The sequence below is a fragment of the Ophidiomyces ophidiicola genome, assembly GCF_022830035.1.
Source record: "Ophidiomyces ophidiicola strain CBS 122913 chromosome Unknown scaffold_20, whole genome shotgun sequence".
NCBI classification, from domain to species: domain Eukaryota; kingdom Fungi; phylum Ascomycota; class Eurotiomycetes; order Onygenales; family Onygenaceae; genus Ophidiomyces; species Ophidiomyces ophidiicola.
In genome coordinates this window covers 245250-259344 of record NW_026054660.1, presented here as the reverse complement: position 1 = coordinate 259344, position 14095 = coordinate 245250, and the positions used below count along the sequence as shown (strand labels likewise).

The 14095-nt window shown below is 46.6% G+C and overlaps 4 protein-coding genes across 4 annotated transcripts; 2 read left to right on the top strand and 2 right to left on the bottom strand.

Moving 5' to 3' along the window:
• Positions 1-431: 431 nt before the first annotated feature.
• On the bottom strand, positions 432-2060 carry LOZ57_004716 (uncharacterized protein; the record flags this gene model as incomplete). The annotated part of the gene is made up of 3 exons (XM_049253757.1): positions 432-1516; positions 1564-1845; positions 1898-2060. 3 exons carry the CDS (start codon positions 2058-2060, stop codon positions 432-434), a joined length of 1530 nt encoding a protein of 509 aa, XP_049107321.1.
• A 431-nt stretch (positions 2061-2491) lies between these two features.
• Positions 2492-5058, top strand: PRP40 (U1 snRNP protein; the record flags this gene model as incomplete). The annotated part of the gene is made up of 4 exons (XM_049253756.1): positions 2492-2638; positions 2694-2848; positions 2898-3948; positions 4003-5058. The coding sequence occupies 4 exons, from the start codon at positions 2492-2494 to the stop codon at positions 5056-5058; spliced, it is 2409 nt and encodes an 802-aa protein (XP_049107320.1).
• An 814-nt stretch (positions 5059-5872) lies between these two features.
• On the bottom strand, positions 5873-8144 carry RLI1 (Fe-S cluster-binding ribosome biosynthesis protein; the record flags this gene model as incomplete). The annotated part of the gene is made up of 8 exons (XM_049253755.1): positions 5873-5896; positions 5946-7017; positions 7075-7171; positions 7229-7390; positions 7448-7850; positions 7925-7936; positions 8038-8062; positions 8125-8144. The coding sequence occupies 8 exons, from the start codon at positions 8142-8144 to the stop codon at positions 5873-5875; spliced, it is 1815 nt and encodes a 604-aa protein (XP_049107319.1).
• Positions 8145-8813: 669 nt separating this feature from the next.
• Positions 8814-13881, top strand: hrp3 (ATP-dependent DNA helicase Hrp3; the record flags this gene model as incomplete). The annotated part of the gene is made up of 3 exons (XM_049253754.1): positions 8814-8820; positions 9251-13709; positions 13767-13881. 3 exons carry the CDS (start codon positions 8814-8816, stop codon positions 13879-13881), a joined length of 4581 nt encoding a protein of 1526 aa, XP_049107318.1.
• Positions 13882-14095: the final 214 nt, after the last annotated feature.

Genomic DNA, 14095 nt, shown 5'->3' with positions numbered 1-14095 from the left:
CGCGGGCAACTCTTGGTTCTGGGCGGCGCTAGTAAGGGACACCTCGTTTTATCTCCGAGACATGGATGTGATCATTAAGACGCATGGATGATACAACACTACAGCTATTTTAATGACGACAGCTGGCCCTGGGAATGAAAATTTCTGGTTTTAGTGATCATTTACAGAGCAAATAAGCTAGAATTCCGGTATCCAGCCGGTACATCCAATTCTAGCATTGCTTCTTATTCGGGACAGTGACTATATCTGGCAAGTCTCTAATGTCGATCGATTCATTGCTGTTTAAATCTACAAACCTGATAGCAGCTACCTGGAGATTTCCTAGTGATAATGGAAGCATTGGAAGGTGTACCAGGCAACAGGCTCCTGGAAGGAGAGGCCTGCACGGAGGAGTCAGTAAGATCATTTTACACCAAAAGCACAAGGGACGCTTACCTGGATATGACTTCGGAACTGAGAAAGAGTAATTTTGTTTCATGGGGAACTGCTTTTTGTGTCATTATGAAGATGTCGCTTTCATCTACAACGGCTTCTGCCACATTACCCGCGGCAATGCTGGTATTGATAGAGGATGGGCTTTGTGGATTAGGGCTCTCGCTAGGCCTGGGGTCTTTAGGCATGACTGTGATGGCGAAATGCCGCATTTTATCGGATTTGTTAACAATGAAAGCACACCAGTCAAATGGCTGTCCAACTTCAACATATAATGGAGCGGAAAATGTCACAGTTAACCCGCATTCCCTTGGAGAAATGGGTGACCTTCTTGGTGGGGCCCCGCTAAATGATGTTCCTGTCGAATTCATAGTCATGGAAAGGCTACTGGGGCGATTGTTTCTTTGTAACGCTTGGCTGGCGCCACCAAAAGTAGGATTAAGAGGTATAGAAAAGTCGATACTTGTTTTCCATCTCATAGAAACTTCTGGCTGGCAGGTTTTCGACAACAAAACAACAGCCTTTATCGAAATATCCAGTGTAGAATAATGCCCGGCCTGACCCGCAACCAGCTTGTAAATGAACGTGAGGTCGTCTCGTGCACGGCAAAAAATAGGCAATTTAACATCAGATGAAGAACTGAAATCTTCCACTGTACCATGTAACAATGAAATCTCCACGGACTCCAAGTTCAGCTCGAGATTCATGAGAGGGGTCACTTCAAAGTCTAGACTAGCGATTACCGCAGGTTGAGTAGAATACGTGTTCGTTCGGGCGTACCGCACTCTTGCGCTCGCGGCGGGAATGATGCGAATAGGGACTGGCGCGGACTGCGATATGTCAAAAGATGGCTCCTCGGTCTTTGCGGCAGGTGCCACGCGCAAGAGTCGAGATGCTGGAAGATATGGTGGTGCAGTATTTTGTGCCTCGAATCCGATTAACGGCTGAAAGACATTCGCGGAAGCAGGAGTGAGACTTGGAAGATATTCGTCCTCAACAGCCCTCTGCAAGCGTTTCACCGGTCCGATCGTAGCGGAGGCGGAGAATATTACAGACGGATGTTGTATACGAGCCCTTGGGCGATCTTTCGACGCATTAGAATCACGGAAAAGCTAGAATGTTAACACTTACTCAAATATGCTTCTGATTTCCAAATCACGTATATATGATTCCGGGTGCCCTCGTCATCGCCCACGGCATTGACGATCACAAGGGGGTCATCAATGTCCCTGATAGAGCTAGAAAATATGACCTCCTTAGGTGACGCTGAAGCGTTTTCAGCTTCTGGTTTAGACTCCGCTACAGTTAAAGCATAGACGTCCAGCTGGAGCGCTATATTTTGTATTTGTGATTTCAAGGCAGCTTCTTCGCAGTCAACCAGCTGAAGAACAATATATGTAGTGACAAGCTCATCTAAAGGTTTTGGTCAGGACAAGCCATGCCCATGAATTGGACAGCGGCTTACCGAAGAAAAGAAGGTTGCGTTGTTGTATATTGGAAAACGGCCATGCACCGTCCTCGGAGCCATGCTGTACCGAAAGACTCAAAGCACTCTCAAAATCAATCTCTGGTTCATATGGGATAATAGTGTTAATTTTCGCGTTATTTAAAAAACAGCTGATAGCCATGATAGCCGGGAATTGAAGATAGTTAGAGGCTGGCCACACTGCGGCAAGCATGGAGTAGAGTTAACTCGCGCATGCATGTTGCCATCAAAGTCGCTGTCAGCGGTGTTATGCTGGTGGAATACTTTAGTGGTAATGTATTGAACATGACCTTAGCATTCGGAATAATTATTTTCCACAGCATTTGCTGAAGAAACTGAGAATCAGAGATAAACGAAGCTCTTCAGCCTAGAGTTCGCAGTTCCTTGTCGACCATATGGACCTGGATGCAACCGAAACCCCTGAGGAATACTTTCTAAAAACTCTTTAGCAAAGCGGCAGTATCAAAGCGGCTCCAGCCAGTCCTCCCGTCCCAGGCGCCTAACTGTTTCTTCCTCTCGTATCCACGCGCATTAAGCATCTGTCGAGGAATTTGCACTGATTAGCCTTGCACCATGGATACAATGAGCCCTATATCTAGCTCAGCTCCGCCTATGCTTTGGCAGGAGGCACGCAATGGTGAGGGACGCGTTTATTACTACAATGTCCAAACGAAGGCCACGCAATGGGCAAAGCCAATCGAACTTATGACCCCAATGGAGGTATGTGATGTTGCTTCTTCTTTAATACTTCTTTGAAGCTAATAATATGCTTCAGCGGGCTTTAGCAGACCAGCCGTGGAAAGAGTATACCGCTGACGGTGGCCGAAAATATTGGTATAATACCGAGACAAAAAAGAGCTCCTGGGAGATGCCGGATGCCTATAAAAATGCGCTTGCGCAAGCTCAAAATTCACCAATACCAGGACCTGCGTAAGTTTGAGCTTGTGGTGAGAATAGGAGTCTTTACTAATACATTTAGTGTGTCTGGTTTTGTCGCTGGCGGCGTAACATCCCTCCCTACATATCCAGCGCAACGCGAGCGGGAAGATCACGAACGCACCGGAGATCGTCGGCCACAATATGGCATATCAGATACCAATGGTACCCTTGGCTCTAGCCTCACTCAACAGCAAACCGATTTGGGCTATTCTACATTCGAAGATGCAGAGGCTGCATTTATGAAACTTCTCCGGCGAAATAATGTGCAGGCAGATTGGACCTGGGAACAAGCAATGCGCTCTGTGATAAAAGATCCCCAGTACCGCGCTCTGAAAGACCCGCGTGATCGCAAAGCCGCTTTTGATAAATACGTTGTCGATGTTCTCACTCAGGAAAAGGATAGAGCCAAAGAAAGAATAGCCAAATTACGAACAGATTTTGGCACTATGTTGAGAAGTCATCCTGAGATTAAGCACTATAGCCGATGGAAAACCATTCGACCTATTGTCGAAGGTGAAACAATCTTTAGGTCTACGAGTGATGAGAATGAACGACGACAATTCTTCGAGGAATATATTCTAGACCTCAAGCGGGAGCACGTCGAAACAGAGGCTAAGTCACGGAAGACGGCGAAGGAAGATCTTGCTGAAATTTTGAAAGCTTTGGATTTGGAGCCTTATACTCGCTGGGCAGAAGCACAAAATCTGATTCAGTCGAACGAACGTATTCAAAATGAGCAGCAATTCAAAGCTTTGACCCAGACAGATATTCTCACAGCTTTTGAGAATCATATCAAATCTTTGGAACGCACATTCAACGATGCCAGACAACAACAAAAAGCGATCAAGATCAGACGGGAGCGGCAAAACAGGGATAATTTCATCAATCTTTTACAGGAATTGAGAAACAAGGGCAAGATAAAAGCCGGGACCAAGTGGATGGATGTTCTTCCTCTCATGCAAGAAGACTCACGTTACAATGCGATTCTTGGCCAAACCGGCTCTACTCCTTTAGATCTTTTTCGGGACATGATTGAAGATGAAGAACGCTCGCTACGAGCTCCTCGGAATGATGTTCTAGATGTTTTGGATGTAAGACCCCAGTTTTAACCCAAAGGATGACAGAAGAGCTGATGATTTGCATAGGATAAACGATATGAAATTACTGTTAAGACAACATTTGATGAATTTGCATCAATCATGAAGACAGACGGCCGAACTGAGGGGATTAGCCGTGATACCCTTCAGCTCCTCTTTGATCGTCTTCGAGAAAAAGTGCTTCGTAGGACGGAAGATGAAAAACACGCGGCCAATCGTCAGCAACGTCGTGCTATCGATGCGTTGCGTTCAAGAATTAAACACCTTGATCCGCCCATTCACCCGTCAGATACGTGGGAACAAATTAAACCGAGAATAGAAACCACTGAAGAATATCGCGCAGTTGAATCAGACGAACTGCGTACGCTGGCTTTTGAAAAAGTAATCCGTCGGCTGAAAGAAAAGGAGGAGGATAATCAGAGAGATCGCGAGGCTCGAGACCGAGATCGTACTCTAAGGCGTGATTACTACGACCGCGTCGATCGCTCGGACCGTGTAGAACGCGGTCATCGCAGTACTCAGTCCTCATACCGGGCTGAAAGGAAGGGCTCTAGCCGTATGAGCCGCACACCGGAACCGGACGCTTACGAGGCTGATCGTCGAAAAGCTCAGGCCGACCGTGAAAGATCTTACAGGAAGGTTAGCGGGCTTTCTCCACCTCCCACGTTATATCGTGATAGGGGTAGAGATCGGGGCCGAGACCGAGATAGGGAACGAGGAAGTCACTACGATCGCGACCGTCGTGATTGGGAAGACGACCGCGACCGATTATATCCTAGCCGTGCCGATCCGAGAAGTAGTCGCGATGAGCTAGATTATGGCGTCGGTGACGTGAGTAGGAGTACTTCCGGCCAAGTCCCTTATGAACGGCGTCGACGACGAGATAGCGAAACTGAAAGTGTGGGAAGCCGAAGTGCCAAACGCTACAGACGTGATGGGCGAGACTCCGATCGGGCGTCTGATCGACCCAGAAGAGATAAAGAACGAGAGCGCGTGCGTCCTCGTAGCCCTCGCATGGATATCGATTCTGATAGAACGGCTGTCGAGAAGGAGGCTCCAGTTGTTCATTCGGGTAGTGAGGAAGGTGAAATTGAAGAAGATTAAGTGACAGATAGCTTTTCCCTGACTATGTACTAATAACTCTTATTCAAAGGCAATTCGGTTGAAATCTGCGCCTATTTTGGCCGTGGTTTCAGACTCGCCGTTGTACTAGACCGCATTTTTCAGACGAAGATCAAAATTGACGTTATTTACCAGTGTAGCTACAATTATCAATCCAAAAACAAAAAAGCTTTTTCCACATCAAGTTATCTCATGTTCAGTCGATGTCGCATCATGTATTCGTTGAAATTGCTGGCTTAAATCACTAGGAGCTTAGCTTATTTAAGATATAGAACCAGGATTGAGTCCAGTATTGACAGCATAGAACGAATACAGCTAATAAACTATTTGAGGAAAACCTCAAATCAAATCAAAAATCACAACATGCTGTCATATCGAGCAATCATATAATGCAAAAGGGCATTCAAAATTTTCACTGTAATTCAATTTGGGCAAATATGCTCAACGCAAAAATGCAGCTGCCAGGTATGCTAGTATCTTCAGCAATTCGGGAAAAAGGAATTGAACTGGGAGCCTATGATGAAATTAGTCTCACTGGTTGTAAGAAGATGATCGGGGGTTATTGAGTGGTCACATACAGTTTTTGGAGAACTTGTTTCGTATCAAAAATAGAAAGGTGTATCGAACACCTTCGGGCCTGGAACGCTTCACTGGCCAAACTATGTAACCCCGAGGGTAATATATGTCGAATTCCAAGGACATGTAGTACTTGCTGGGGTTGCCAGGCAGAAAACAAGTACCCGAAAAGTGACCGCAAATAAGGTCTTCTGAGGTTGGACTGCCCTTGTAGGGTGCCTCAACTTTCATCTTCAAGGAAGAACTGCAAATATGTTAAGAAGGATACATCTACAAAGCGAAGTGTAACTTACGTAATTTCCATTCAATTTCTGTTCCTGATCCAACTGACTCTTGTCTTTATTGATTCGTGGGCGGTAGCTGTTAGGGTCGCGTCGGAAAGTAACATCCAAATTCTTCAAGAATTTATTGCAGCCAGTTAAAAGGGATTCAGGCTGGTTTGCCCTAGCGTCCACAGATGGCTTGCCGTCGAAAACAATTACTCGGTCAGCAAGATAAGTAGCCATGATGAAATCGTGCTCAACGATAAATGCACTCTTCTTGGTGTGCATGATGAAGCGTTTGATGACTCGAGCAGCCACAATACGTTGCTCTGAATCGAGATAAGCGCTTGGCTCGTCGATTAGATAGATATCTGCAGGAATCCCCAATGCCAGAACGATAGCCACTCGCTGAAGTTCTCCTCCGGAAAGATTCTGGACTTCTTGGTCGATAAAATCGTCGAGTTTAAGAGGCTTGTAAACATCGGTTTGAAACTGAGGGGAAAGGAAGGCTGCCTTGATACGCTTGAAAAAGAGCTGCCGAACGGTACCTTGGAACTTTGGAGTGATCTTCTGTGGTTTCATGCTGATATTCATTGCTGGAACTGCTTTACCGCCGTCCGGCTTTTCGACTCCAGCAAGCATTTTGCAAAACGTCGTTTTACCCGTCCCATTTTCTCCCATCATGACGACAATTTCAGAATTTGTGAACTTGCCTGCTTCAATGCGAAGATGGAAAGAGCCAAGTGTCTTCTCCATTGCAGGATAGCTGAAAGCCCGGCCTTGATCAATAATAAAGTCGTCACCAGCCTCCGCAATTCTAAAAGTCAGGGATTCCTCCCGGAACCGAAGATTTTCAGTGGGGATATGGCCATCAAGGAAAATATTTATACCTTCACGAACGGAGGATGGTAAAGTGACGACACCATAGACAGCGGGGCGACCATAAAGTACACAGATGAAGTCGGAGAGATAATCCAGGACTGACAAATCGTGCTCAACGACAATGACATAATCGTCGGGGCGTAACAGCTCCCGAATGGTACGGGCGGCACTGAGACGCTGTTTAACGTCCAAATAAGAGGAAGGCTCATCAAACATGTAGCTAAAGTATTGGAAGTGAGCAATAATGGAAGTAAATGTAGATGGGCCGTGAGCTTACACATCAGCCTGCTGAACGCAAACAAGGCCAATTGCAAAACGCTGAAGTTCACCACCCGACAAGAGAGAAATATCGCGATCCTTCACTTGATTAAGCTCTGCAGGATGCATAATCAGCATAAGGAGTTAAGACCAGAAATGGCATCATAACACACCCAGGACCTCCATGATATGTTCCATATTGTCCATCTGAGATCTAGTCTTGATGAGAGGCCCTACTGATTTCACGGGTCCTTTAACAGCTTTGGGGATTTGGTCAACATATTGTGGTTTCACAACAGCTTTAAGGTCATCTTCAAGAACTTTTGTGAAATAGTCTGTCCTGATAGTTAGACGGAGCTCACATAGCGTTCTGGTAACATGAACATGCTTACTTTGAAGCTCAGATCCACGGAAATATTTAAGAATTTCCTCCCAGTCAGGAGGGTCATCATACCGGCCAAGGTTGGGTTTCAATTTGCCGCTAAGTATTTTAAGAGCAGTACTTTTCCCAATACCATTTGTTCCAACCAAACCAAGCACCTGGCCAGGCCGTGGCATAGGCAGACGATGAAGTTTGAAGCTATTTGCCGAATATCGGTGCGTTACCTGAGTCTCCAGGTTCGTTGGAAGATTGATAATATGGATTGCGCCGAAGGGGCATTTTTTTGGGCAAATACCACACCCAATGCACAGCCTCTCAGATATGAACGCAATTTTGGATTCAGATGTAACTTCAATACACAACTTTCCTGTTCGCACGACTGGGCATGACTTCTTACACTCTTGACGACATTTCTAGTGAAAAGTGGCTTAGTAGTTGACCCACAAACATACTATACGGTACAGGCTGAGCATTCTCAACAACTTACCTTTGGTTTGCACTATATAAAGTGAGTTCTTAGCATTAGCAACTGGAGCTTATGTTGAGATTCTGCATTTGCAACAACAGTTGATGGGTAGAGGGGTAGATTGCGGGGCATACTTTATCGCTGTTCACGATGGCAATTCTAAGGAAATGAAGTCATTAACATCATATCATTGAAAAAAGATATGCAAGGAAGAGCTATACCGAGTCAGCTTTTCCGACATGGTGACAGAGCTTGATCTCTCCTCTGGCGCAGATTCTGATTCTGGCGATGTACCCCGCGATAGAAGAACCGGACACGATTTGCTGCCTCTTGGTAGTCGTTTATCGAATCAGAGATTTGAACGAGTATATTGAGGAGTGTCCGGCAAGGAGTATTGAGGAGAGCGGCAGAGGCCCGTTGGAAGCGAGTGGGAAGCTGTTTGCTGGCGGCCGAGAACTACGGATATTGAAGTTTGTGCGATTTGAGTGAACGAACTGATGACAGACAGCTGTGCTGACTCAGCGACTCCAGCCAATGTGCGCCAGCGATTTGTCAGAAAACGCCCGTGTACAGCCCGGACAGGTCAAACGGGATTTCCGTGCAGCAGGAACTGTTCGGACCCGGCTTTATAAAGACCCGACATGGTGGGGCTCGTTTAGCCAACCAGGGGCTTTTCGCGTGATCAGGATGCGTGACGTAAGCCACACTACGTATACTCTGGGACTAGCGTAACAACGCCCACTAGGCCTGATTGGGGTCGCCCTCACTGGCGAGACTCCAACCATTCACTCTCTTCTCTCTCCCAAACTCTCAGTCCGGGCCTCATTCCTCACACTGTACCTTTTCACCACGACGTCCCCGTCGCTGATACTATTGAAATCGCGTGTATTCGGCTTGGGCCGTCCAAGCTATGGATCGTAAGTCCATTTTTTCTTTCTGATCTGTCTTTACCCGCCGCCAGCTCGCATTCTCTGCACGTCCTCTGCTGTAGTTCCTCTGGTTCACTCCTCGGGATGAACTGCTCCTTGGATGCTGCTGGCGCGCGTGATATTTTCTCTCTGCCTCTAGAATTTGGTGTCTGTGTTGTCTGGCCCTTGTTCTATCTCTCTGACTGCAAAAATGTGTCCACCCATTGGCCTTCCTTCGACCTCTGTGTCCATCAATCTTTCATCAACGCCTTGACCATGTCATCGAGTTTCATCGAGCTTTGCTATCTATGGCTATTTTAGCTCGAAATACCCCTAGTCTTTTGTACTTTGGGTCGCGTGTCGTCCCTCTATGCCCTTGACCCTGTTACAATGCCTCCATGCCCGTAATCCTCATGCAATGCTGACCCGACTGCCCTAGCCACCGCGTTGGTGATCCCAAGCAATGCAAGCTCCCATATCACACCAATCGAAGACGATATGGCCGCTATAGATCGTCTGTCCCATATGGGTCACTCGACTGTAGTGTCATGTCAAGAGAACAACAGCCCGCCCAGTGTTGCGAACGATATCGACTTCGAAACCGACGATCAAGATAGCCCAGTCGCATTGCAAAATGGTATCGGTCACTTGACGGAGCCTGGACCAAATTCGCGGCCCGCCTCAGAATACGATTCAAGTAATTCGATCCCGGATGGCCCGATACCCATTGACGAGGATGGCGATTCTCACATGGAGGATGTTTCCGATGCGGTAGACGGTGTATCCGCCTCCTCACGCACATCAGACAACGCATCAAGCAGAGGCATAAAGCGCAAGTCGCCTGTTGATGATAGTGATTTCATTCGCAATAACCCAAGCTTATATGGATTACGCCGAAGCGGCCGCACTCGTACTGTCCGCAAGACTACTCTGACGGATGCGGACTCCGATTCCGATGCCGTTGTAAGACCCGTCAAACGAAGGCGTCGCCAGTCTCTCCAGTCATCGAAGCAACCTTCAGTGTCACTCTCCCATGATTCAGATGCCGACTCTAGCGACGCTTACAATGAAACACATAGGCGTCGACATAACAATCGTCGTCGGTTGCTCCAGCCGAAACCTGATCTAACACCTACACATGGCGAAATTCGATTCTCTACCCGTCGTTCGAATAAAGTGTTGAACTATAATGAGGATGATGACGATGAATTGTTTGGGGAAGATTCGGAGAACGCGACTCCCCTTGAATGGACAAACGTTATCGACAACAACTGCCCTGCCATCGACGTTGTGTTGAACCATCGACTTATAGAAGGCAGTGACTTTACAAAAGTCGATATTGGACGCTCAGATTTTGAGTTTTGCATAAAATGGCAAGGAAAATCACATTATCATGCAACTTGGGAAACTGATGACTCGCTCACTGGATGTCGAAGTCTACGCCGTTTAGATAACTATGTACGAAAGATTCTCATGCAAGAGCTATATTTCCTCAAGGACCCAGATTTGATACCCGAGGAAAAAGAAAAGTGGAACCTAGACCGTGAGCGTGACGTTGAGGCTATCGAGGATTTTAAACAAGTTGAGCGTATTATTGGATCTCGTGAGATCGATGGCCAAACGGAATACTATGTTAAATGGAAACGCTTGTTTTATGAGTGCTGTACATGGGAAGCCGCAGAGCTGGTCAGCCACATCGCCCAGCAAGAAATTGATCGTTACCTTGATCGCTGTTCCCGTCCTCCACTTTCAAACAGACTGGAATCAAACCAATCGACTCGATCTGTCTTTGAACCTATCCATGGCACTCCGGACTTTATCTGTAACGGCCAATTAAAAGATTTTCAAGTGAAAGGGGTTAATTTTATGGCATATAACTGGGTTCGCGGGCGGAATGTCGTCCTTGCCGATGAAATGGGTTTGGGCAAAACTGTACAGACCGTCACATTTATCAACTGGCTCCGCCATGTGAGAAATCAACAAGGACCGTTCATTGTGGTGGTTCCTCTATCAACAATGCCTTCGTGGGCCGAAACTTTCGATTACTGGACGCCGGACCTAAATTATGTCGTTTACAGTGGAAATGAGACTTCACGTAATATTATCAAGGAGTATGAGCTTCTCGTCGATGGAAACATCAAGCGCCCTAGATTTCATGTTCTCCTAACAACATACGAATACGTATTGGTCGATGCCTCTTTCCTAAGTCAAATTAAATGGCAATTTCTCGCCGTTGATGAAGCCCACCGTCTCAAGAATCGGGATTCCCAGCTGTATGCGAAACTGAACGAATTCAGATCACCAAGTCGGCTTCTAATTACTGGCACTCCCGTCCAAAATAACCTTGGAGAGCTTTCCGCCCTGATGGACTTCCTAAATCCGGGAGTGATTGACATTGATGATGACATGGATTTGAGCTCAGAGCTTGCAAGCTATAAGCTAGCGGAGCTAACGAAGGCCATTCAGCCATATATGCTTCGTCGTACCAAATCCAAGGTTGAGAGCGACTTGCCGCCAAAATCGGAAAAAATAATACGAGTAGAGCTGTCAGATGTACAGTTAGAATATTATAAAAATATTCTGACTAAAAACTATGCTGCTCTTAATCAGGGTACTAAAGGCCAGAAGCAGTCTCTGCTCAACATCATGATGGAGTTAAAAAAAGCAAGCAATCACCCTTTCATGTTTGCGAGTGCAGAGGAGCGAATCCTACAAGGCAGCACTCGACGTGAGGATGCCCTTAGGGCTCTCATCACCAGCAGCGGTAAAATGATGCTACTTGATCAGTTGCTTGCAAAGCTAAAGAACGACGGCCACCGAGTCCTTATATTCAGTCAAATGGTTCGGATGCTTGACATACTTGCCGACTATATGGACGCCCGTGGGTTCACATATCAACGATTAGATGGTACCATTGCAGCTGGCCCTCGTCGATTGTCCATCGAGCACTTTAATGCTCCTGATAGCACCGACTTTGCCTTCCTTCTCTCGACTCGCGCTGGAGGTCTCGGCATCAATTTAATGACAGCGGATACTGTGATTTTATTCGATTCTGATTGGAATCCCCAGGCTGACCTACAGGCGATGGCCCGAGCGCACCGTATTGGACAGACAAAGCCGGTAAGTGTCTATCGACTAGTGTCGAAAGACACAGTTGAGGAAGAAGTTATCGAAAGAGCAAGAAACAAGCTGCTTCTTGAGTTTATCACAATTCAGCGAGGTGTGACCGATAAGGAGGCGACCGAGCTGAAGGATAAGATGGTCCGCGCCGGCCATCATGTCAACGAACCTACTTCCTCAGATGACATCTCCAGAATTTTAAAAAGGCGAGGCCAACGAATGTTTGAGCAATCCGGAAATCAGAAAAAACTTGAAGAACTTGACATCGATGCAGTTCTTGCCAATGCCGAAGAACACAAAACGGAGCAAGCGGAAGGCATGGAAGCTGACGGTGGTGAAGAATTCTTAAAGGCCTTTGAGTTTGTTGACGTCAAGGTTGACGATCTTACCTGGGAGGAGATCATACCAAAGGATGAACTCGAAAAAATCAAGGCTGAGGAGCAAAAAGAACTCGAGGACAAATATCTCGCCGAAGAGATTGAGCGAAGCAAGCCAAGGAAACGAAAGGTCCTTATGGACGAGCGCGAGGAAAGACAAGCGAAACGCCGAGCCCGTCAACAAGTTCATGTCGATGCTGGCGACGATTCTGATATACTGGCTCCACCAGACCCGAACCGACCTCTTAATGAGAAGGAGATTCGTAACCTCGTTCGTGCATATCTTCGATATGGCGACTTTAACGACCGGGAGGAAGATATCCTTAGGGAAGCAAAACTCCTGGACAGGAATTTGACGCTTGTGAAAACAGTTCTGACACAAATTATTCAATCTGCCACAGAACATGTTCAGATAGCAAATGAAGAATTACGTGCACTGGAGCGAGAAGGCAAGACTTTCACAAAAAAGGAGCGGAAAGCTGTTCTCTTTAATTATAATGGTGTTAAGCGGCTGAACGCTGAAACAATCGTTGAACGGCCTATCGAGATGCGACTTCTTAAACAAGCCACATCAGGTATCAGTGACCCAAAGAGTTTTCGACTTCCGGAGGCGACAAAAGCTGCGGACTATTCTTGCACTTGGGGGGCGCGAGAAGATGGAATGCTATGCATTGGTATTGCTCGGCATGGATATGGAGCTTGGACGCAAATTCGAGACGACGCCGACTTGGGACTTGCTGATAAATTTTTCTTGGAGGAGCACCGAGCTGATCGCAAGAATGAATTAAGCCGAAATGGCGAAGGCATGAAATCTCCAGGTGCGGTTCATTTAGTACGCCGTGCCGACTATTTGCTGTCTGTCCTGAGAGAAAAATCGAGCAACGGCAACAATGCTGCCACGAAGAAAGCGGTTGAAAATCACCAACGGCTTAATAAAAAGCATACTTTTTCACGACACCAGACCAGCGGCAGTGTCTCGGCCTCTCCTGCCCCATCGGCACACCGCAAGCGCAGAGAATCAGATTCTCTTAGACACCGTGTTCATGCTCGTGGCGGCCGTGGTAGTGATCGACAGCATACGCCAGCTACCGCTGAACCTCGAAAGCTCTCATCTGAAGTCGACAAAAGTCGCCATAGACATAGTAATAGTGACGCTCATTCTCGCCGTCGAAGTTATGACCAAGTCAACTCTATCCCTGATAAAGAAAATACTCTTAAGTTGGTATTTAAGCCCATTCGAGACAACCTAAGGCAGATTTCACAGTGCAATAAAGAAAGTATCCCAGACAAAGTCCAACGGGCTAAAGAGCTTCGTCGCCTTTTATCCTCAGTTGGCGGCTTCATCCATAAAACTCTTGAAGGTGAAGAAGAAACCCGTGAACTCCTTGAAACACGTTTATGGTAAGTTTCCTAGTCGAATCCCGTTAATGCTGTCTGCGAATACTTAATTTTGCTTAGGGATCACGTCGCACATTACTGGCCCAATAAAGGCACTCCCGGAAGCGCTCTTCTCGACATTTACAAACGGATGGTTCACTCAGACAAGACTGCACAATCCAAATCTACGTCCTAAGCTTTCACACAAAGAATCCATGAAAGCAAGCAAACCACTCCTATGTTTTGTTACCCTTCTCTCTCTGTCTCTTTCTCCCCACCTTCCTCTGCTGTCGACTATGAAAATTAAAGAAAAATGTTTTGGCTTGATGCATCTGGGTTGGTGCTATCAGGCGTTCATAAAAAAGAATTGGTGTTGGAGAGTTTTCTGATCATGGGGCCGCATTTTATGA